At 44.2% G+C, this 25,639-nt stretch overlaps 1 protein-coding gene across 2 annotated transcripts in view; it reads left to right on the top strand.

The window, feature by feature from the left end:
- DNAH9 (dynein axonemal heavy chain 9) overlaps nt 1-25,639 on the top strand; it is a 515,733-nt gene that overhangs the window by 309,320 nt on the left and 180,774 nt on the right. For both annotated transcript variants that reach the window (XM_059732606.1, XM_059732607.1), the window contains 4 exons: nt 5,941-6,201; nt 16,141-16,566; nt 19,806-19,925; nt 23,165-23,353. In XM_059732606.1, coding sequence (XP_059588589.1) covers nt 5,941-6,201; nt 16,141-16,566; nt 19,806-19,925; nt 23,165-23,353 — 996 coding nt within the window. The remainder of the gene's footprint in view (nt 1-5,940; nt 6,202-16,140; nt 16,567-19,805; nt 19,926-23,164; nt 23,354-25,639) is intronic.

Below are 25,639 nucleotides of genomic sequence, written 5' to 3' on the forward strand. Positions count from 1 at the left end.
AAAGCTGCTTTTATAAATCTGTTGTAAGAAATGTGTGGAGCTGTCAGGCTAATCAGTGTTTGCCATGTCATTGTTGTTTAAAACCCTCAAAGCTTCTATTGATATGTGCATCCAAGACATTATGACTTATCTTGAGGAGAAGGTCATAAACCATATCTGCAATCAGCAAAACTTCCCACTTCAATTTTCCAAAATCTTACAAGATTTAAAAATGAACAAAAAGTTGCTGTTGAGTTTGCAAACTAAAATGATTATATACCTCCTGTGAGCTCCCAGTAATTTTATTTTACAATTGCATCTTTATCCTGCTAGAAATAGCATTCTACAATGAAACAACAGGAGATGAGAATGGATTAACTGTGCAGCATAGGGAAACAATGAGAGTTGTAGAGACTAGGTCTCCTCCGCTTGAAGTTAATACAAAATGCCAGTGGCTTTAGTTTATATGATTATATTGCTTTAACAGGTGCCATTTTTCTGGTGTAAAAGTAGAATTATGAGCAAAGCAGCAATATGATTTGTATTGTATGTATTATGTACTTTTACTTAAGATGTACCCCTGGAGTTTTAAACAATCTTTTATGACAAAGACTGCATGACAGTGGAAGGTAAAATAGTCACTGAGATCCATTAAATGATTGTGACAATTCACTGAACCTGATGTGTTCAAAAAGAAAATGAGTGAACATTAGTTAAATACAATAACATTGATAAGTATATTGTACTCTGTTCTGTGTTGGAGTCCATATACTCTGTGTTAGGAAACACTATATACATTGTACATATATGCCATATTTGCCTCATTGTCAGATGGGTAAATAACTGAAGAAGAAAGCTGAGAACTGCTGCTCACTGATAGATCAGAGCATTGAAAGGAATATATAGTTCATTCTGGGTGTGTCTACACATGTGCCAGACTGCATGGCTGTTACTTAAGTAAGTACTAAGTAACCACCATTACTGCACAGTCCTTGTACCACATGGTTTTTTTTCAATGCTACTTCAATAACGTGTCATATACACAGACCCTCTGTAATGAAGAGCTCACTTGTAAACCTATGTAAAGTCACTTCATTGTTTTCTTTCTGTAGTAAACCCACCCTGGGCAGGTGTCTACACATGCACCAATATGGGAGCAGATTTGCTGCTGGCAGCAATCGACTTCTGCACCCTCTGGCCATGCATTGACACCCTGCAGCCACCAGGGGGAGCTCTAGTCTCCCCTTGGTGCTAGCCTAGGGGCTGGCCGAGAGCTGTCTCCTGGGGAGATTCCTTCCTATCCCCAGGAGCTGCCTGCTGCTGGGGCAGGCTCTGGTGGTAGAGCCTGGGTAGGGACAATGTCTCCCTGCCCCAGCAGCAGGGAGATCCTGGTCCCAGCTCCCCAATCAGGGGCAGAGAACTTGGAAAGAGCTGTGGGGAAGGGGCAGGTCCCAGCCCCCTGTCCAGATCCACTGTTGCGGCAGCTAGCAGTGAGACCCTGGCTGGGCAGGGATTCCCTGCCTAGCTGGGAGCTTGCTGTTAGATGCAGGGCTGGAACCTGCCTCTGACCAGGACAGTCCCAGGCTGCTCAGGGAAGTCTGCACATGAAGCCCTGAGCTGGCTGGGGACTGCCTGAAATGAGAGAGTCCCCAGTCAGCTCCAGGCTGCATGTGCAGACTTCCCTGCACAGTCTGGAGCTGGCTAGGAACTGTCCCAGTCAGGGACAGGTCCCAGCAAGCTCTTGGCTGGGTGAGAAACTCTCCCCATGCAGGGAGCTCCCAGCCCCAGCTCCAGAGTCATGGAACATGGGCTGAGAGATTGCTCCCAGCCCCACCTCCATGAATGCAGAGTGGGGGCAGGGAGATTGCTCCCTCCCCCTGTTCCATGATCATGGAGCTGGGGTTAGGAGCACTCTCCTTACTCCCGCTCTGCAATTGCAGGGCTGGGAGCAATCTTCTTGCTCCTGTTCCATGATCATGATCATGGAGCGGGGTCTGGGAGCTCCATTCTGCGAGGGCAGAGGGATATTCTCCCCACCTGGGCTCTGGTGCTCCCCAGCAGAAGCAGCTCCCAAGGGCAGGGAGCAATCTCCTGCTCTCTGCTGCCTGCTGACCAGGAGCAAATTTGTTCCTGGTCAGCCATCTGCACATGCCTTACTGCATAGTAATTACTCGGCAGTTAATTTGCTACCTGCATTTGCAGGTAGCAAATTAACTGCCAAATAGAGCACATTACTGCACATATAGATGGTGATGCTTACTACACAGTAATTTGCTCTATTGCACAGTAAAGCATGTAGTGTAAACATGCCCTGTATCTACCTGTCTTCTCCTCTTATCTTATCTACTTGAGCCAGGGGCCACCGTACAATCCCCTATTTGTTTAGTGGCTAACATAGTGATATCCTGGTCCAGGACTAGACTTCTAGGCTCTATAGTAATAATGAATAAATGAAATAAAAGCTTCTGATAATCTCCCAGTGGGATCCTGCTCAAAGCAAGTATTGGAATGACTGTTCTGGGCATCATTTCACTTTCTAGTTTGCTTATATGTGCCCTGAGGGTGGTAGAATTGGCTTATGGATCAGGAGAACACACGTTTTATCCATATTGAGATATTCAGTGCTTCCTTGCCAGCAGCTCAGCATGGTGAGGTCTGTTCCATGTATGTTCCCTATGTATTGGGTCCCTGAGCCTGACCAAGGCAACTGGGAGTAAAGGAGGAGAATGGGAGCAGTTGTCACCTTCTGCTCCTGTATTGGGTTCCTAGGGCTTCATTGATTTGTCTTTGTTTTTTCTTCCCTTACTGCTATTCTTCATATCCATCAGTCTCCCTTCTGTCTGAATCATGGCAGGAGGGAAGAGCAAGGTGTGGCTGGGAAGAAACTGGGGAGAGCTGAGGGAAGAGGCGCCTGGATGCCTACCACAACTGTCAGCAGTAACTTCAGGAAGATGTTAAAAGAGGGCCATGGGAACACAGCGCACCTTGGGGGCAGGGAAGAAATTATTATAGTACAGTGTTATATAGTATTATAGCAGGGGTGCACAAACCAGGCCCTATTTGATTCAGATTCAGCCTGAATCAGGGACAGTGATTTGATTTATTAATTTGGATCACTGTCCCTGATTCGATTCAGCCAAATCCGAATCTGAAGATTTGATGCCCATTTGGAGAATCAGCGATTTGGACATAGACACAGCTCTAGAAGTTTTTTCTACATACCTTGAGGTAGTAGGTGATTGCTGCGATGCTGGGGTGGATGGAGCATCCCGCAGGAGTGATGGGGGTGGGGCTCCATGTGCTCGGCAGCAAACCCGGAAGTGGACCAGAAGTACTTCCGGTCCACTTCTGGGTCTGCTGGGGAGCGTGGGAGCGTGCTGCCCCCCCTCCATGCCTTCCCAGTTCGGTGATCAGCTGCAGAGGGACCCCGGGTGCTCCCCTAACCCAGGAGGCACCAGTCACTGAGCCAGGGGGGTAAGGGGAGGTCCCTTGGCGCGCTCCATGGCGGACCTGGAAGTGGACCAGAAGGGCTTCTGATCCACTTCTGGGTCTGCTGCTGAGGATGCAGAGGAGCTCCTCATGCTTCTGTGGGATACTCCATGTGCCCCAGCATTGCAGCATTCATGAGCCCCTACTACCTAGAGGTATGTAGAAAAAACAGTTAAAGTTGTCTCTGTCTGAATCTCTGAATCTTTCTGAATCTCTCTGAATTGATTCTAAGGATTCCGATTCGATTTGGAGAAATTAAAAGGTCCTCTGATTTGGATTCGGAGATTCGGCCACTGAATTGGGCCGAATCTCCTCCGAATTGAATCAGGGACTGAAGCTTCACATAGGCCTATTATATAGTATATGATTATAGTACTTACAGTAAGGGGGAAATATAGAACTGTTACTGCAGTTAAAAGGAGGGCCTTAAAGGGTTAACCTCAGTGAGGGCAGAGAGAGATGTCCACTCAATACTAAAAGTGAATTCTTCTTTTCAAAGATTCTGGGAAAGGATGCTGGTTTGCTGGCCATTTCCAAACACCCCACGAAGGCAGGAGGCCACAGGCAGACACTGAGGCCCCTGTCACACATTACACTTAAGGCATGATTAAATAGTTAATAACATTTTTAGTTGTAACCCAGCCATGCACTCAATTAATGATGTGATAAGATGAGGAATAAGCCACAAAGTTATTCCATGAAAAATATGTAATAAGGGTCTTGTTACTTATTCATTTTAGGCAGCACTTAACTCCTAGTGTGGGGACAGACATTACACACAAACCAGTTTAAGTGATCAGAAACTAGTTTAAACATGGAACAGAATAGATGTTTAGTGCACATAAACCAGTTTGAAAATGGCTGAAACCAGTTTGAGATGAACCTGGTTGAATGTAGTATCAGACTTAACTGATTTGGCTCAAACCAATTTATGCAATGTCTGCCCCAGACCCCTTGCTGGTTTAAGATAAACCAGACACCCCCAGCATCCCCATGCTCTCTGGGCTGGGCAGGGCCATCTGTTTCACAGAAGGGCTGGCCCCTTCCCTCTGCTCCATGGCCAGAACTCTGGCAGAGATGTGCAGGCACAGCAGGGTCTGCCTGGCTTCCCCCTGCCCTATCCCCATCCCCCTTGCTGCTTGCTGCTCAGGCAGGAGTGCCCCCTCCCTCCCTCCCTCTCATCTCCCACAGCAGGGACCCATGCCCCACAGACCCTATGCATGTGCTACGTTAGCTAATGCCGAGAGGTGTCTCTGCATGTGTGTGTCTCCAGTTTCACTGGAATAGGCAGACAGAACTGTGACCACTTAGGGCTGTTTGGAGCTAATCAACAGGTCTGCTGGTAAGCTGTTTAAGAAGAGTTTGAAGTAATGGAGAGAGGCCATTGTTTTGCTGATGAGGTGATAAATACTATTATTAGCCCCCTGTTGTCTTGCTCCCCTGTAAGTTTGCTGCAAACAGCATAAAGAAGCAGGGAGGGAGATTGAAATTTACTACTTCTTTATTATTTTTCAATTTGTTTCCTTTTCGTTTTTTTACTTTTTATTTTATCCTTCAGTGGCTGAGTTGCTTCATTTCACACCCCCATCCCATTAACATTCTGCCTTCCAGCTTCATGTGTTTTTTCCCTGCAACCCATCTCTCATATTCCCCCACCCCCACCTAGAGCAGGTATAGAGGCTTGCCCTTGGTTATGAGGCTTGTAGTGGCAACTCACAGCTGTAGCTCCTAGTCAGGCCCCTGCTCACCAACCCTCTAGTAGCAAGTCACAGCTTTAAGGTGTAACTGCTCCAAACTGGAGCTAGCACTAACACTGATCAACATTTGATCAGATCAATGTGCAATGTGTAACAAGGCCCTAACATTGTGTCTGGCTCTTATCACACTATTAATTGAACATGTAGACATGTAAGCCCCTGTGTTTAGGGGCTCTGCCAGCTGACGGGGCTCCAAGCCACGGGCAAACCATGTGCTTGTGTTGCTGGGAGCTTCATCGGATCCCATCATGCCTTTACCTGCATGTCTGGAGGGGCCCTGAAAGGCAGAGGTATTTAGGACTGTTTTGGGTTAATGGTGTTTTTATAGGCAAAGGTCAAGTAATTTTCATCAAACTATCTGATACCTACAATGCTAAACCAACGTTTACGGTTTTCCCTACCCTTCCACTCTCCGCTTCAGTAAGATCTGTTACCACTTGTTTTCTATCTAAAATCAGATTCTTGTAAACAGTAACAGGGCTTTTTGTACCTGCCTCTAGAGCAACTGGTGTTGGACATTACTGGAGACAGGATATAGGGCTAGATAAATGCAGGTCTGATCCCATATTGTAGTTCCTATTTGCTAAAATAAAATTCCATTTCCCCTATGGTGGACCACCCACTACCAATGCACTAGACACTTTTTCATATGTAATTTTACTGCACTTGCATCCACCTCTTTTCCTGTCTTAGTTCATATTCTTCCTCACTTTAGGTAGATGACCTGAAGGCCAAACTTGCAACCCAAGAAGTGGAGCTGAAACAGAAGAATGAAGATGCTGACAAATTGATACAAGTGGTGGGAGTGGAAACAGAGAAAGTGAGCAAGGAGAAAGCCATCGCTGATGAGGAGGAGCAGAAGGTGGCACTGATAAACCAAGAGGTCAAACAAAAACAAAAAGATTGTGAGGAAGACCTGGTCAAGGCAGAACCAGCCCTTGCTGCTGCCCAGGCAGCTCTCAACACCCTTAATAAGGTATGGGAGAGACTCCAGAGGAATTCCAGTGTCTTACATTGCACAGGCACACTCAGTTCAATGTAGATTAGAGAAGATGAAGTAATGTAATGTCCCTCCTTTTGAGGTGACCTGTCATAGCCTACCAAGTGAGAAATCTGGGGTAATCACATGAGGGGTGATAACACAGTGGGACCCAAGTTCCCAAGTACCTCATCCCTCTTCTCCTGAACTATGTGCTGCTTGCCTGGGTAAATCCAAGATCACAGCAAGGGATGTGTAGCCACACTCTTTTCAACTGCAGGGTACCTGCATGTTTGAGAGCTCACTGAGTATGCACCAGATCGCCAAAGAGGGGGTGACAGTGCCCTCTTGCCATGATCCAAGATGCCAGTGAGCTCAGTGAGCTTAATGCTCTGAGCTCACAAGCTGATCAATGCAGGGTCTGGCTGGAGCCAAGGGGGTGCATGTTGACACTTGACATCTCTTCCCCTCTTTTCCCCTGCCACTGAATTCATCAGGGGAGCAAGAGGAGGAAAGGGAAGGGCAAACAGTAGCAGCTGCACTCAGCCCCTGGCTTCCAGAGCCCTGTGAAAGTATGGACTCCAGCTAGACCCTGTGCTGGCCGGATTGTGAGCTCAAAGATCACGGCATATATGGAGCTCCCAAAAGGAGTTGCACTGATGTGCTGGTGAGCTCAGGGAGCTCACTGCACCTACAGCACACAAACAAAGAGTGGTGTGACTATGGCACTGCACACCCCTAGATCCACTCCTTACTGTTCTGTGACTATTGACCATCTGATTGCATCCTCTGCCATCTAGTGTGACCTAGAGGAGCCTGAAAAGCTTCTCTAAATTCTGTTCTGCTTATGGACTGTGGGAAGCAGAGAATAGCTGGAGCTGTATGTTCTCTGTTAGCACCTTTTCTCTGCCATGGGCCTACTTAATTGTGCTTCTCTCTCTGCCATGAGGAGTGGGAGCTGACTGGAATATAAACACTCCACCAGGACTTTTCTACATGGGAAGGTTATTGTCCAGGGATCACCATTTCTCCTCCACAACCATTTATGCCATAGGAGCAGTACAATATGAGCCAGCATAAGAAAAAACTGCCCTTGTTTTTACATAAATGAAGTGGTGAGTTTAAATCTGGTAGAGGGTGTCAGGACTACATTTGAATGGACCAGGATTTGTAGAAGAAGGAGATAGGCCAGTCCATGGCCATCGTCTTCTTGCTTCAGAGCTTGCGAGATATATCAGGAGTAAAGTCACAGAGAAGTGGGCAGAAGTGTGGTTGTCAAAAGCAGAGTAAAAACAGTGCAGGTATCACTGTCAAATTCATTGCCTATTAGCAGTTTAGGGTGTCCTCAAGCAAAACACATACTTGCTGTCTTTGTTGGAAGTACCATATGGCACTTGCCTATACAATAACAGCAGAAATAAGCCTCTAACATTAAGCACTGTACAATTTGTTATTAGTGCACTGCCTAGGAACTTTGTAGGATTGAGCCTGCAGGTCTTCTTTATAGGAGTTGTGATGCAAATCAATAGCCATAATGGTAAGTGGGTGTGACAGCTGCTTAGCTATCACATCAGTAATTGAACTCAGGATATTGAGTGGAATGTGTAATATAGTCTTATCAGTGGGTCACTGGGGCACAGTATCCCAAAGTATTCTAGTCTTCCTTCCCCCTGCCCCCTACAGGCAAGCTATTTTTATAACCATTTTTGCTTTTCTTTGTGTTGCCTTTCTATATTATTCTTTTGTGTTTTATGCATCTTGAGGCAAGCTGCTGACAAGATCAGATCTGAACTAGCTGTAATGCCTGTGACATTTCATGTAACTGAAAGATATTATTAACTTTTCTTGTTTTGCTTCCAGATTATTTCTATGCAGGAGTATAAACACCAAAAATGCCAGTTAGATGCAATTTATAATTTAGGTTTTCTTCAGCTCACTTAAAATAGGATTGTCAATGATCTAGCTCATGGAGCACCTTCATCCAGCATCCAGTGCTGCCTCTGGGTCTGTTTTAACCCACATGCCACTGGACCAGCCCTGTGCATAGCACCTGGATGTGCACTGCAGGCAGTGCCCTCTCTGGCTGGTCTTGGGTCTGTGCTACACTTGGTGGCTTCCCTGGCTAGTCTAGGACAGTGGCATATAGTGCTCCCTGCTCCACCCAATCCAGGACTGTGCTATGTGCGATGCACATCCCAGGCTGATGGGGGTGGGAGAGGGTGCTATGTACAGCACAGATCCTAGACTGCCTGGGGTGGGCACCGTGTGTAGAATGGATCCCAAACCAGCCAGAGCAGGTGTTCCAGAGCAGGTGCTGTAGGCACTGGATCTGGCATGGGATGGGGATGGAGACCAGAGGGGTCCATAGGCCCAGTCTGGCCCATATAACAGCTCTGTGCTATTCATCCATCCCATTGGGCCAAATGAGTTTGATGCCTCTGACTTAAAACACAACATTATAGCCAGAGTTTCAAATATTTATCACAGGAAAATGTCACACTAATCTCCAAAAATAGTTTTAGCAGATGTAGTAATACATGGCTCTTAGGAATGACACAAGTATGATATTTAACATTGAGTTTAGAGCTTCTGAATTAACTCATGCTTAATCTCATAGACTACATAGTGTATTAACTGGGATAAAAGGGCTAATACATGAATCTACTTGAGGTCTGCCATTCCTAGTCAGTATGGTGAAGAATGTTTCCAGATAACTGGTCTATGGCTGAAATGGTTGAACATGCATATTATCACCCACTGCTTTCTGCATCAAACTATTTGCAATGCCTGTATAATAAGGTACAGCCCAACATCACGCAGATAGGTTTGTGTAAGTGAAGCCATTCATGGCCCTCTCCTGTCCTAGTTCAGCTTGCAATGTTAGGCATATGACTTTGATTGTTAAAGGTACTGGAATAATGGCTATATGTTTGATGTTTGTCACCATCCCATTGTTTACTCTTGTTACATCTTCTAACCTGCCCTGTTACTTCCTTGTCCATAATGTATGTAGTACACTGAAAAGTTTGCTGACACAGCTGTGTATTGAAGAATGTGAATAAATCACCTTGCAACTAACTTAGCTATGCTGGTCAAAACCCTAGTCTAGATGTGTTTACATCACCAAAAGAGGCCATTCTCCAGTATAGCATATTGTGACTGGGGAACTGATTTGAGTTGTAGGGGGAAAACCACTCTTAGACTCTTACACTTGTCTAGTAAGTGGATATTGAAGTAGTTCTGCAGGTAGTGTTATACTGGCCAGAAGCCCTTAGAATGCAAGCTTCTCAGGGCAGGTACTCCCTGTCTGCTACTGTGTATGCAAATAGTGCCCAGCACATTGTGCTGTTAATTCTGTTTTTGCTTGTAATTTTCTTCATTCTACCTGCATCTGCAGAAGCAGAGTTAGCTTATTGCATTATATATAATTGAAACAAAACTTGCAAAATACATCCTTGTAGCACCCACACCATTCCTAACATTGTCCAGACCTCTGGGGATGCTTCACCTTCTTCCAAAGCTGCTTTTGGTAATTAGATTTCCCCCCATAATTGACTGAGTGAAATGAGGTCTAAAGCTTGACTTGATGACTTTTTTTTGTTCTTTCATAATACAATGGCAGCACTGAGTAAAACAGTGGATATTGGGGAAAAGTCTCATGTACTAGAAAATATGGACCCCCTTTAATGAAAGCAAAGGTATCTCTCTGCCCACCCACGTATATATGAAAAATGGTAGCATGACTGCCATTCTTGGGAGATTGTCTTCAGCCTGAACTCACTAAGGGAGGGTTTGTAGGAGGAAGCATGGGCCTGGGGGAGTGGAGAATAGAGTGTAGATGAAAATGGGAACCTGGGGAATAAGGAGCAAAAATATAGTTATGAGGGAGCTACCTAGAGTAGAGGAATGGAGCAGTGCTGGTTGGAGAAGTGAGGACACTGACTGGAAGATAGGGAAAAATAAAGGAGCCAGAGAGTATGATGGGGAAGGGGACTTGGCAGGAGATCAGGGACTTAGCATTTATGTGGGGGTCAAAGCAGGGACTCGGAAGTGGTTGTTGGGGATTGGTGGTGATAGGGGAAGCAGGGACATAAAAATGGAAGAACTGGGGACTTGGAAGCAGGGTCTTTAGCAGGGGCAAGGGAAACAGAAAGAAGAAATTAAGGCCCTAATAAGCAGGGTGGGGGGGTTGGGGAGGGAGGAAGCAGGGTCCCACAGAGAGATAAGGGAGCTAGTAAGAGAAACCAGGGCACAGAAAGTGCATCTTCTCTGATCCCTGATTTCACTCTGGAAAGGGTAAAAGGGTAAGCTGCAATGAGGATGGGGTAATGGGATTAACATAGAGCTCAAGGCATAGGTACAGGCAGCAGCCAGGCATTTGACATAGGGACAAATAGGGATTATGTCGAGTCCCTGCCATAGGGCAATTGTGGTGGGGGGGCAATGGTACAGAACAGGAGTGGAATGGGAGCATTCAGCCACACACCTGAATTAGTAAAGTTTGCAAAAAGTATCCTGAACCAGAGGAGTGGGAAGGTGACAGAATGGAGAGAGGAATTCTGAGAGCCCTTGGTGAATGTGATGTATTCAGCATAGGGTGCTTCTACACATACTGTTAATGTGATTGAATAAACTCGGACACAGTTTTGGTAGAAAACTGGTAGAAAAAATAATAATAATAAAAAAAAAATGTTCAGCACATGGATGAACATGACTTGCTGGGAAGGAATCAATATGGAGTGAATAAACAGGGACAGCAAATAGGACAGTCTGCAAGCAGTTCACTGGGAGCAAGAGGAGAAAGGGGAAGAGGAGCCAGGCACCAAATCTAGCTTCTGGAAGGTAAGTGAGTGAGGGATATCTGTGTGTTTGGCTTGATGAAAGCTTTTTTGGTTGGCTGTGTATTTGGGCATGTTTTCTGAGCATCTTGGAGTGCTGTTAGTCAAGCGATTGCACAGTTATTCCTGTCTGTATCTGACAAAAGCCCTAACAAGGGGACAGAGCCAATCCAGGCCCAGGAGGAGTGGCCAAGGAATGAGCGACCAGGGACAGCAAACAGGAGAGTTTGCAGGCAGTATACAGGTTAATTTACGCCCCTCCCTCCCCCTTTGAAGGGGAGCCTTTAAAGTTAGTTTTTTCTTTAATTAAGTGTAACTAACCTAGATATTCAGTATAAGTAGCTAAAACTCAGCAGTTATATCAGTACTTAAGTCTCTTGTTTAACTAGAGACCCGAGTGAGTGGGGAGTTCATTAGGGAATTTGCCTGGAAATTCTCTCTCTCAACTTCTTTCACTGTAAGCTTGGTGAGAAGAAGCAATGAAAAGGAAACCTTTCTGGACCAAGAAGCAGAGAACAGGCTAGCTTACAGGTGAGTATGCTAGGGAAGGTCTGTTTGGAGAGAGGGGCAGGAAGAGGTAGGCAGCAGATTTAAAAGACCAAGAGAGAGGGCTGGAGGATATTGCGATGCCAGAACTGCTGCCACCCCCACCCTTCCTCTCCTTGCACCTGTGAGGTTTCTGTCCAGGAAGGACCACTCACCTTTGAGGCTTCCATCCAGGTCCTGGTTTGGGGCTGTGGGGACTGTGGCTTGCAGGTTCCTTCTAGTGACAGCCAGGTGGGGGAGTGCCCGTGATGTGAGTGGTGCCTTCTGGTGGCATCCCTCAGGGAACAGGCAAGAGAATTACAGGAGGAGGTGGTGAGGCTGTGAAGCATCCTCAGCCATGAGTTCATTGATTCGATGCTGGAAGTGACCTCTTGGACTGTGGAGGAAGCAGTCAGAGGTGGTGCAAGAGAAGGAAGAGGCATGGACTGTCAAGAAGGTTGAAGCTGGAAGCTTGTGACCTCTGGCAGCAAACAAGTCTTCATTCCCACCTGCAGTAGTTCACCTGGAGAACAGAGATGGAACCCGAGTGACAAGGAAACAGGAGCACATTCCATCAGTGAAAGAGGTCAGTCCAGGCCTCCCCAAGATTGGGAGGACTGCAACTACTGCCACTAAGAGGAAGTCATGTGATGTGATGGTTGGTGACTCCTTTCTGCAGGGAATGGAGGCATTCATCTGCTGGCCTGAACTGTTGTCTACTGCTTGCCCAGAACCTAGATCTGAGATGTCATGGAAGGATTACCAAGACTCACCTGGCCCTCTAATTATGGGATCCACCTGACAAAGAGGGAAGAGTATCTTTGCAGATGGGTTTGCTAACCTAGTGAGGAAGGCTTTAAACTAGGTTTGCCAGGGGATGGAGACAAAAGCCCTGAGGTAAGCAGAGAAGTGTGTGACCTGGAAGAAGCACAAGCAGGAGGGACAACAGGGGAGGTGCTCTTGTTCTTCCTGAGAAAGTAGAACTAGTTACTTCAGATGTCTGTACAAGAATGCATGGAGCCTGGGAAACAAGGAAGAATTGGAAGTCTTCACACAATCATGGAACTATGGTGTGATTGGAATGATAGAGACTTGGTGGGATAGCTTGCATGACTGGAGTACTCTTGTGGTTGGTTATAAACTGTTTAGGAATGGTAGGCAGGGGAGGAGAGGAAGAGGAATTGCTCTTTATGTAAAAGAGCTGTGTAATTGCTCAGAGCTCCAGTATGAAACTAGAAAAAGACCTCTTGAAAATCTCTGGGTTAAGGTCAGAGGGGAGAGCAACAAGAGTATCTGCATTGACCACCAGACCAGGAGGATGAGGTGGATGAGGCTTTCCTCAAATAGCTAGAGGAAGCTTTTCGAACACAGGCCCTAGTTCGCAGGGGGACTTCAGTCGCCCTGAAATCTGCTGGGAGGTCAATAGAGCAATTCACAAGTAATCCAATAAGTTTTTGGAGAGTGTTGGGGAAAACTTCCTGGTGCAAGGGCTGGAGAGGCTAACTAGGGGCTGTGTTCTTGACCTGCTGCTCACAAACGGGAAAAAAATTGCTGGGGAATGTAGAAATGGATGGAAACTTGGGCAGCAGCAAAATAATGAACCTGGATTTCAGAAAAGCAGACTTGGTCTCACTCCGGGAACTGATAGGCAGGACCCTCTGGGAAGTCAGTCTGAGAGGGAAAGGAGTCCCAGAGACCTGGCTGTACTTTAAAAAACCTTAGTGAGGGTGCAGGAATGAATCATTCTGATGTGCAGGAAGACTAGCAAGTATGGCAGAAGATGTGCTTGGCTTACCAGGGTCAATGAGCTAAAACACAAAAAGGAAGTTTACAAGAAGTGAAAACTTGGACAAAGACAAGGGAGGAGTGTAAGAGGCAGACTGGGATGAAATCAGGAAGGCCCAAGTGCAACTGGAGTTGCAACTAGCAAGAGATGTGAATTGTAACAAGAAGGGTTTGTACAAGTATGTCAGTAGCAAGAGGAAGATCAGCAAAAATGTGGGTCCCTTACTGAATGGGTGAGGCAACCTAGTGACAGATGATGTAGAAAAAGCTGAAGTACTTAATGCTTTTTTCACTTCAGTCTTCACAGGCAAGGTCAGTTCCCAGACTACTCCACCTGGTAGCACAGTCTGGGGAGAAGGCGAGCAGCCAGCAGTGGCAAAAGAACAGGTTAGGGACTATTAAGAAGAGCTGGACATGTACAAATCCATGGGGTTGGATGCAGTGCACCCAAAGATGCTGAAGGAGTTAGCCGATGTGATTGCAGAGCCAGTGGCCCATTATCTTTGAAAACTTACCGTAATCGGGAGAAGTCCTGAATGATTGGAAAAGAGCATAAGAAGGGGAAGTTGGAGGATCTGGACCAGTTAGTCTCACCACTGTCTGTTGAAAAAACATATTGCAGATCCTCAAGAAATCCATTTCTAAGCCCGTGGGGGAGAAGAAGATGGTTAGGAACAGTTAGCATGTATTCACCAAGGGCAAGTCATGCCTGACCAACATTCTTGCAGGCAAGCTAAATAAATCTGTGTTGGATGAATGGTCTGTAAGGTGGATAGAAAATTGGCTGGATCACCAGGTTCAAAGGGTGCTGGTAATCAGTGACCCGATGTCTAGTTGGCAGCCAGTATCAAGTGGAATTCCCCAGGGTTTGGTCCTGGGGCTGGGTTTTTTTAATATCTTCATCAAACATCTGGAAGATGGGTAGAGTGCACCCTCAGAAAGTTTGCAGATGATGCCAATCTGGGCAGAGTAGCACACATGCTGAACGGTAGAGCTAGGATTCAGAGAGACCTAGACATATTAGAGGATTAGAACAAAAGGAATCTCATGAAATTACTTTGTATATAATGAAATGTTGGTATAAAAAGGGTCATTGCATAAGAGCAAATAAACACGTACAGAACCCACATAAAGTGAGGGAAACCTGTACAAACGTAGCCATAGAGGCATCAAACATCTGGACTCAGTCTGGCCTTTGGATTCTGTCTCAGTGTCCTAAAGCAGGGATGGAAGATCTGGGCAGCCTCCACTCCTCCAAAACCCCTGCCTAGGCATATGCATTGATGGTCTGGGTGACCTCTTATGCATGCACCATGATCTGGAAGGATCAACGGTTGCCAAACACATGATAGACTGTAACTTCACTCTATACTATGAATTTTCCTTTCTGATGGTTATGTGCACTGGATGCTGTATGCTGCAGCAAACACAAGTTTTTCTATCCACTATGTAGCTGATTTGGCTGGGCATAAACCACTGGGGCTTAGTAACACAAGAAAAAGGGTCCCCAGTGTGGTAATCATGCTATGCTCTAGCATTTGATACTACAGAGTCTTGGGGATCTACTTTCCATGTAGAAATAGAAAGTTTTAGAAATCTCAGCATTTGTTTCTCTCCATAGTGTGAATAGCTAAGACTTGTTTAGCTGCAAGTATCAACACATCACTTTTCTCTAATATTCATATTAAGCCAGTATCTTTCTGCAATTTGAAAGCATTTGTATGAACATTTTTTTAATTTAATTTTACTAGAGTCAGCCACAGACATTCAAAATCCATATTCCCAAAATCATATGATTGACTTAAAATTTTAAGATATTTCAAAAATAATGTTGGACCATTTCTTTGTCTTGTCATTTTAAAGAATTTAGGTTGTACCCACTTCACATTTCCGAGTGTTCTTTGAAGTCAGAAGACGTAGAAACTTAGAGTGAAATCCTTTTTCACTTTTACATGACAATGTGTCATTTATGTAGTCGTGTAAGTGTAACTTATGGTACATGTGCAGAGGTTAGATTCTTTTTGCACTTGTGCAGCTACATTTGATTTGTACTTCCCTTCTGAGTATGCTTACAAGGCCAAGTAGACTCTGGGGCAGAATAGAATCATCTAGGTATGTGTGTAATATTGTACAAGTACTGAAACTTTGGTTGCAGAAAAAGCACAGCTAGTGAGTGTTTGACAGTGGAAAATAGGGCTGTGTGAAACAGCACCATTTCATTTCGACTTCTGTTTCACCATTTTGAAGGGACAGTGTTTCATTTCATTTAGTGTTGAAGCACTGTTCCATTTTGTTTCATTGAAACTGTTTTGCTGTTTTGACGTTTTGCACATAGGCTATAATGGGGAATCATGAAAATGCCTAATAATCTGTCATTTCTTGCCTGATTTGGATGAGAATTGCAGGGATGGTAGCCCCTTCTGAGGGCGTGCAGCCTGCCACATTTCATAGGTGCAGAGGTTTCTGGGAAACTGCACCTCAAACTGTTCAAAGCAAAACTAGTAACACTTGCTGGGAGTGGCAGTGGCAGCCTGCTGTCATCCAGCATGCAGATTCAGGGGCCCGCACCCCCGAGAGGAATCTGGCACAGTCCCACAGCCCTCCTGCACACCGGGTGACAGGAGTGGTGCCCTGGGTTTCTGTGCAGGGTGGGGTGGTGCCCACTCTATTCAGTGTTGCTTCAAAGCTGCTCTCTAAGATTGATAAATCAGGAGCTTGACTCCATTATTAGCTCAGTAAAAGGAAAACCTGTTCATTTTACTCTAACAATCTTGTTTTTCCTTTTCAGAACAATCTGACAGAACTGAAATCATTTGGGTCACCACCTTCAGCTGTCAGCAATGTCACTGCTGCTGTAATGGTGCTCATGGCCCCAGGTGGAAGGGTTCCCAAAGACAGAAGCTGGAAAGCAGCTAAGATTACCATGGCCAAAGTAGATAGTTTCCTGGATGCCTTAGTCAACTTTAATAAGGAGAATATACATGAGAACTGTCTCAGAGCTCTTCAACCATACCTACAGGATCCCGAATTTAATCCTGAGCTTGTGACAACCAAGTCCTATGCTGCTGCTGGTCTCTGTTCTTGGGTTATAAATATTGTGAGATTCTATGAGGTGTACTGTGATGTGGAGCCTAAGCGACAGGCTCTGAACAAAGCCAATGCAGAACTAGCTGCTGCACAGGAGAAGCTGGCTAACATCAAAGCCAAAATTGCTGTAAGTTTAAAAAAATGTTAAAAGTGTGACATGCATATTCATCAGCTATAGCTGTAGCTTCCCTCCCAAAGGAGAAATGCTCAGTACTTAACAGTACAGAACCTTGTCTGTCCAGTACTTAACAGCACTTCTTTACAATTCTGTATATTTTTGAAAGAGTGTATTTAAGAACTTGGCAGATTTAAGTCTTTTTCCTACTTTCATTTTTTTTTTCTGCACTCTATAATATTCTGTCTCTTTTCTGTTCTTGGCTATTCCTTGATACAAAGGTTCAGGATCCTATTCTCATTATTCCTATTAAAATTTTTCTCTAGCATGAGTTTGGGATTTCCATATTAGCCATGCACTGTTAAAATTTAATGCAAGCCAAAATATATTCTGCATATACTACATATGTATAATCAACAGAAAATGGATTCTAGAAAGTTTTAAAACATACTAGAATTGATTTTTTTCCTGTTCACCAAACACACATCCCATGTACTTGTGATATTTTGCAGAAAGCCAATTCCACTTTAACTGGACACAAATGATCTGTCAAATCAGGCAGCCCTACTGACATATCTGATACACCTTTCCCTATTTAAATTTGTGCAGGAACAGAAACATTAATGGGGGAAAAATGTTTTAATTAAAAGTAGGTTTCAGTGGAAAATAGCCACCCACTTCCAAATATATTTTCATTAAAAAAGCCATACCTAACATCCAACTAACTGAAAAGTCTGGAAATAAACAGAGAAGTTAAGTTACATCCAGCTAATTTCCTATTGCCACATAATCTCAGTTGTTCTCACCTCACTCAATCTAAACCAACCTACATATTCATCTTGCCCCCTAAAATATGCCAATTTCAGAATATTCTTGGGCAATTACAAAATGCAATTCTTAATCAAAGGACATTTCTCCAATCTTATCTAATATTGCAATTAATAAGAAAACAAAACAAATTGTTCATGTTGCTGGCTGCAAACTTTCAAGGCACATCAAGCTATGCTATACCACAACAGACATGCTTCATAAAACCAGACAGGGGAGTGCAGTTATTCCGCTGAATTAATAAAAATACTCTATTCTACCAAATCATCAAACTGTTGGAAAATACATAATACTCTTAACATAACCATGCATCTTAAAATATTGCTATACACATTTATTTACAAATGTATAAAATCTACAAATACATTCAGTCACCCATTTCTATTTACAAAAAAGCACCTATAAGGCTGGATAGTGATAGGGATTGCTTTGAAGGCATTTATCTTTCAATACTCTTATCTTAAAAGTAATATATGAGTGGATAAATGTTGGGATCTCTTAAGCATTCTTATTTCCAGAACTTCTAATATTGGCGTTAGTTTTTAAAGAGGTAAGATACTTGTAAAGAAAGTGGAAATCTTTCAAAACATTGCCTGTATTTCACTGAAACACAATTTCAATAATAACTTCTTAAAATTATTATTTGTGTACATATAATGCTATACTATTCAATTTGTACTGTACTAATACATGTACAAATATTGTATGTGTGCATTAAGTAATATTTATTATCAGATTTTTAACCAGCATAAACTGGTATACTCTATTGACTTCTGTGGAACTATACTGCTTTATACTTGCTGGGACTCTGATCCTAAAATTGTAATATACAGCCAATATTTTTAACTGTAGGTGCCCAATGCTATATATTAAACACTTGTTTATTGTATTTGCTTCAATGACAGATTGGGCTGTAAAGAATTTCTGGAAATTACACAAATACATGTACACATGTTTGCAAGGGGCAACATCCTATTTGTCATTGTACACCTAAATGACTGTTTTCTAGCTGCATAGGTGGGGGGAGAGGGGTTTGCCACTTTTTATATAGGTTGCAATTCTATCCCCCTGCAGTGCAGATGTGTAAGCATGCACATAGACTGAGCTGGTACATAGGCGCACACACATTGGTTGAACATGTATGCAGCTCTGTTAGTACTTACTAGAGCATATAGCACAGAAAAGCAAAGCTGCTTCCTTACATGTTTTAGTCCACAGAACTGCTTGGTTAGGACATTTGCCCAGGAACCCCTTCACCTAGGTTCCAGGCACCCCCTCACCTAGAGAAGGTTTGATCTGCACCCCTCTAATGATCTACCACAACACTTATATCAACAGACCACAGGTTAGGTTTTAGCCAGTCCTTATTCAACACTCCTTTCAAAGCTGTTCCACTTTACCTTGCATTTAACAGTTGTTGGACAAAGTGGATGGATGGTAGTTCGGTGCAGAAGTTTCAGCCCATTAGCAGCAAGAAAGCACACTCATCTCTCTTTGTCACTCTCCAACTTTGGCCTTTTCCTCCTGGCCAGAAATATCTCCTGTTTTTGGCTGCCCATGGGGCCAGCTTTTAAAGGAGGGATGGAGAAAGTTTTGGATTATGCCTAACCTGTTCCATGATTAGAGCCTGTTGCTGGGGAGTCAAAGAGATGCAAGTTCAAGTGCCCTTCAAGTGAGGAGGGGCCTGGAACTCTAGTACCCAGCTTCTAGAGGAAATGTTCCAGCCATTCAGCTTCTAGGGCTAAAACATGAGATGATTCTGTTCTTCCCTTTCCTGGGAATTACCCTGGTATTCCCTTATGTCAAGCTCATCTCCTACAACCAGAATGATTTCTTGGGGCTGTGAGCTAGAGAAATATATAAGAAATACCTTGAGGACTTATCCACTAACATGGCAATAGTGCTAGGAAATTGTTTATTAATTAATCCTCGACCATAATCCAAGACCTGAGCCATCATTGTTAATCCACCTGTCACCCCCTTTTTTCTGTTCAAAATCAAGCCATGGCAGTGCCTGGGATAAATAGCCTTTGCACTATTCTGACATCAGCACCTTACAAATTATATGGCATACCATGCACATCTGTGGTCTGTATCATGCTCTCCCTTCCATTCTGTCTCATTTTATACCAGATAGTTTTTCAAGGGTATCATCCAGTGTCCATGCAAGTCAGTCAGAGGACAGTGATCTAAACAGGCATTGGATTGCATCCTAGTTGACATGCAAGGTGCTGAGATTTCACAAGCTGAGATCTTAATGTAAGTGGTCTTTCTTCAGGGCTGAAGATCTTCCCTGCCATTCCACAAGATAATCAGAATAGCAGTAAATCAGAGTAGGATTTGACATGCAGAGAAAAAAAAGTTGTTAACTATTGTATTTTTAAAAGGTTTTGCTTAATGTTGTTGTTATTTTTCATAAACAGCACCTTAATGAAAACCTGGCAAAACTCACAGCCAAATTTGAGAAGGCTACATCAGACAAACTAAAATGCCAGGAAGAAGCTGAAGCTACTGCATGTACCATCTCTCTTGCAAATCGACTAGTGAGTATCAACAGGTAGAATTTGAATTATATAAATGAAAGTTGTCAGGTACCATCAGGATGCAGACTATGTGAACGCAGGGCATTTTATTTTCTAAATGTTTAGACTACATTATATTTTCTGCATTGCAACAATTTTACAGTACTTCCATATGAAAACTGCATCTCTTATCCTAATCCTTCATGTATACCTGGTCTTGTTCTGTGCATATTCATACACAATATACCTTATATACACAACTATAGATGCCCAACTCTGATACCTTTCATTATTACTTTTCTGATCAGTCAAAACTATGTCCTAAAGACAAGACCTTACTAACACCAGAGATTATTAGACAATGGATAGATTTATGGCTACATGTTATAATAAATAATGAATTAAAGCATTTTTGCACTTCTTTCAATATCTGAAATTACTAAAACATAATTATAAATATATAAAGAACAGCGCTAAAGTGCTGAGAGTATTAGATGGACCCATTATTCTAGTACGAATCCTTCATGATTAATATTATCTGTGAGATTTAATTTTAAATATCCCCTATGTAAAAATACAGTCATCCTTGTTTTGCAGGTAGATGGAGATCCAGATTTCTGAATAGATAGATACAGATTTTTAAATATAGTTAGGCATCTCCTTCCATAAATTGCCAAGAGGACTGAAGTTCCTATATATCTGTAATATTTCTGGTGCAGAACAGTTAAGATTTTTAACAATATATTTAAAGAATTCTCAAATGTATATAATATTACAAATGAGATCAGTAACTCCAACTCACTTGTTCCTGGGTGCCTCCTACTCTACCCGTCTCCTTTGGAAAAGACAGTATAGACTAAGAGGCCTTGCAGTCTGCCCAGAAGTTCAATAAATCTGAGTGCATCTAACCAACTGAAGGAGCAGCTTCAGTTGGAGGCCTTCCTAAGAGATTTTTTTGCATCCAGATGATGGACATATAGGGAGTGTCATCTTTAGCTTCTTGGTCAATAATTGGTGCCTTTTTCCATACAATCTCTGATTCTGACACAATATTCTGGGAATATAAACATCCAGATCTCAATCCTACTTTGTTACTTAAATGCAACTCATATTGACTTCAAAGGAGTTCCAACCATGTGACTAGGAACAGAAACTGAATAGAGAATAAGACTGTGAGCAAAAGCTTTGAGGTCATATAAAAATACACCCCACTAACCAACTTTAATTGACGTTTTGGAATGAAATGCAAAACAAGGGATGAAGAGAATGCAATAGATTTTAACATGTCTTCATTTTAGTAACAAGTCACCTAAAATTAATTAAATTGCCTTGGATAAGAAGTATCTGCTACATGAATCTCAAATTGGCTGAAGAATAAAAAATGAAGGGTAAAAATAAACTCCCGCATTCTGAGTTATGGAAAGTGTGTGCTAGGGGTACAGAGGGATCTATATTGGGTCTGGTCTTAATTAATTTCATGTTAATAATCTGGAAGACAAGGAAAGCAACATATTAATGGTGTTTTCAGGAATTCTCCACTTAACAGAGAGAAATCATATAAATAGCCCTAAAGGAATGAGGAAAATGGACAGGAAATGGATCTGGTCTATAAAAATGAAAAGAAGTATAAGTAGGAGAAAATCATGCCAAATACAGACACTCTACTAAATAGAGAGTTTGCAAGAAATCTATATTAGGAGTCAGGATGAGATGTGTATTTTCAAAGCAGGATCATAGGAAAAGTGAATATAAATGTAGGCTACAGACCAAACATTCCCATATGCTAGCATGCAAAAAGCTTAAGATTGTCTTAAAAATAGAGCTGCCAAACAATTTAAATTTTTGATCGTGATTAGTAGAGCAATTAAACAAAATTAGTTGCAGTTGATCACAATTTTAACCACACTGCAACAAACTCAAAATTATGCACAGAAAAACTCACAATTCTGCAAAATTATGCAGGTACTTTGTATGGTTGTGGGATGGGGTGGGGTATGTATGTGTAACGGGGTATTTATGAAGGTGTTGGGGGGCTGTGTGTGTGTGTAGGGTTTGGAGCTGAGGGAGGAGGATTCCCACATACCCTGGCAGAATGCTTGTATTGTGGGTCAGGAGTGAGGGGCAGCAGCAGGGCTGGAGGGGCTGTGGCTTAGAAGCCAGGGACAGACAGACACACACATACCCACCCCCACCCCACATACCCACAGACACCACCCAGTAGGTAAGTGTGTGGGGGAGGGAAGGGGTGTGGGGGAGGGAAGGGATGGTGGGGGCAGATCGAGCCCCCCACCCCCCTCCCCGTGAGGGAGAGAGTGGGGCAGAGGCAGGTGTAGGGGCTGGGGTGAATGGGGCCCCAGGGCTGAGGCAAGTCATAGTATGGAGCTGCAAGCGGTTTGTCCAGGGGTGCAGAGAGGCTCCCACCACTGTACACACCCTGGAGGAGGCATGGGTATGTGCCCCCTGGATTTGTGTGTGGCAGAGGCAAGCTTCTACTGTGTGCTGGTTTCTGCACCCTGCTGCTGTTGCCCTGGGAGCTGTATGACAGCATACTGGTGGGCGGGCAGGGGACACAGTGTAGCCAGCATGCAGCTCCAAAGGCAGTGGGGCACAGAGTCCCAGACTGCAGCAGCAGCCCACCCCTGCCCTGAGCACAAATCTGAGGGGCACATACTCCAGGGAATGCGCAGTAATGAGAGCCTCCCTGGATGAGCTGCCTCAGTTCCATCCCATAACCAGCACCAGCCCCAGGGTCCCATTCACTCCCTGCCCCAGCCACATTAAACAAAATTAAAGTGAAAAAAATTAACATGTTAATTGCCTTTATTAACCACAATTAATCAACAGGCCTACTTAAAAATTGAGATTATCTTTTAAGCCAGGGGTGTAAAACTCATCTGGCCTTGTAGGCCAGATAAGGGTGCTCAATCAGAAGAATGGTGTGTGGCTGGCCCCACAGGCCAGACTGGGTATGTGGACCAGTCCCTGCCCCAACCTTCTAGGGGAGTGAAGACCTCCTTTTGGATAAAGATAGACTAGAGAAAGTCCTGGAATACATATTGTCAGGGCAGTCTTTCAGTAAATGGGAGAAACAGCTGGCAAAATGATCTAAAATGTATTTTCCTGTTCTTAACACTTTTCAAGTTTTGAAATTTTTGTAGAACAATTTGAAATTAGAGTGAGAAGAAGCATTAAACATCTAGGACAAAGAAGGAATGTTCTAGGAGTCCATATGAAGTTTAATTTTATATTTGAAATTCTAGGTTGGAGGACTTGCCTCTGAAAATGTGAGATGGGCAGAAGCTGTGAAAGACTTCAAACAGCAACACAGTACACTGTGTGGAGACGTCTTGCTAATCACAGCATTTGTCTCTTACTTGGGCTACTTTACAAAGAAATACAGACAAGATCTGATGGATAGAATCTGGAGACCGTACTTGTGCCAGCTAAAAGTAAGTGTCTGTTACTTAGTTGTGTCTATTAATTAGTTGTTACTAAGCATACATTCATCGATTCATAGATGTTTGGGTCAGAAGGGACCTCAGCAGATCATTTAGTCTGACCCCCAGCCCTGGGCAGGAAAGAGCGCTGGGGTCAGATGACCCCAGCCAGGTAGAGGTCTAGCCTCCTCTTAAAGCTCCCCAAGGTAGGGGAGGGTACCACCTGCTTTGGAAGCCCACTCAACATTCTGGCAAACCTTACTGTAAAGAAGTTCTTCCGGATGTCTAATCTAAATCTGCTCTCTGTCAGTTTGTGGCCATTGTTCCTAGTTACTCCAGGGGGTACCCTGGTAAACAGAGCATCTCCTATTCCTCGCAGCAACAAGATCACCTCTCAGACTTCTCTTGCAGAGACTAAAGAGATCCAGGGCCCTCAATCTCTCCTTGTAGGGGTTTTCCTGCAGGCCTCTAACCATATGAGTGGCCCTCCTCTGAACTCTCTTGAGGTTGTCCACATACCTCTTGAAGTGTGGAGCCCAAAATTGGACACAGAACTCCAACTGCGGCCTAACCAATGTCACATAGAGGAGAAGTATCACATCCCTGGACCTGTTTGTGATGCACCCGCTAATACATGATAAAGTGTGGTTAGCTTTACTGATCGCTTCATCACATTGAATACTCATGTTCATCTTGGTGTCAGCAATGATTCTAAGATGATTTTTTGGTGCTGTGTTGCTGAGAAGGCCCTCCCCTAGCCTGTAAACATGCTGGTGATTCCTTGTCTGTAGGTGCAGCACCTTGCACTTATCCTCATTGAACTGCATCCTATTCTGTTCTGCCCACTTTTCCAACCTGTCCAGAACTGCCTGGATTCGTTCCCTACCCTCTAGTGTGTTAACTTTACCCCATAATTTGGTATCATCTTTGAATTTGGACAGAGTGCTTTCCACGCCCTCATCCAAGTCACTGATGAAGACATTGAACAGCACAGGTCCAAGGACCAATCTCTGTGGGACTTCATGGCTTTCCAGGTCGATACTGACCCATCCGCCACCACTTTCTGGGTACAACCCCTAAGCCAATTTGTCATCCACCTGACCGTGTAATCATCTGCATCTGACAGTCAATGAATCTGGTAGGGGTCTACTATGTTTTTTGCCAGAAACTGGAGTGAGGAAGCAATATACAGTCGTACTGCCTCAGGAGCATCCAAGCAACCTTCCTTCATTCCCACCTTGCTCTGCTGCAATATAAACCATGCTCTTTCTCACTGGGGCTGATTCTCCCTCTTTAGCCTAATCACTTATTTATAAAAGTTACCTGATTTGCTAAGATTCTGAGATTCTGTGTCACCCTTAAATTTTACCAGCAACTAGGACTATTCTGGACTTAATGACTAGGCCCAGTCCTGTAGAATTTTGGCTAAGAGACCCTGGACATGTCTACATGAGACGCTTTACTCAAGACTAGTGAAAATTACTGTGCAGTAAGCATCGCCATCTACACATGCAGACGCTTGCTGCACAGTACATTGCTCTACTCATGAGTAAATTTGCTACCTGTAAATACAAGTAACAAATTTACTTGCAATCAGTTACTGTGTAGTAGTGTGGGTGTAGATGCTGACTAGAAGCAACAGCCCCACCACCAGCAGCCCAGTCCCAGAGCCCTGGGGTAGATGGCTCTTTGCCTACCCCAGCCCCTGGCACTTAAAAGCCTGTGGGGATGCTGGGGCCTTGGGCTACCTTCAACCAGCTTCTGGCCACTGCATTACACAGCGGAAGCCCCATGGCAACTGCAGCAACCAGCCTACACCCCAGCGCTGCTCCCTGGCACTGCCTCACCATGCAGCTGCTAGGCCTATTCCATGCCCCTGTGCTGGGTGCTGCAGACACCTGCCAGGCCCACCAGGACCCTAGGACACCTGCAGCCAGTCTCTGACCACCAGGTTCCAATCCATCTGGCCCCAGGCCACCCACAGCAGCCAGCCTGTAACTTGCCACTGGTGCCTGGCACACCCTCGCCATGCACCTGCCTGTCCCACACCATGCCCCTCGTCTGGGTGTGCAGGAACCTGCTGAGGCCCTCCAGAACCAGGACTGTCATGCAGAGGCCTAGCAAGCTGTTGAGGGATCCACACTGGTGTCCTTCCCAAGCCACACGCTGCCTCCCAGGGCCTCATCTGGTCCCAGGAGGAGACTTCAGACCTCTTTGCACTGTGGGGAAGAGGCTGAGGTCCTCGGAGCAGGCACTTCAACATACACGTGAACAAGAGCCTGTCAAGCCACATGTAGG

This window comes from Alligator mississippiensis, chromosome 8 (assembly GCF_030867095.1).
Source record: "Alligator mississippiensis isolate rAllMis1 chromosome 8, rAllMis1, whole genome shotgun sequence".
In the NCBI taxonomy this organism is placed as follows: domain Eukaryota; kingdom Metazoa; phylum Chordata; order Crocodylia; family Alligatoridae; genus Alligator; species Alligator mississippiensis.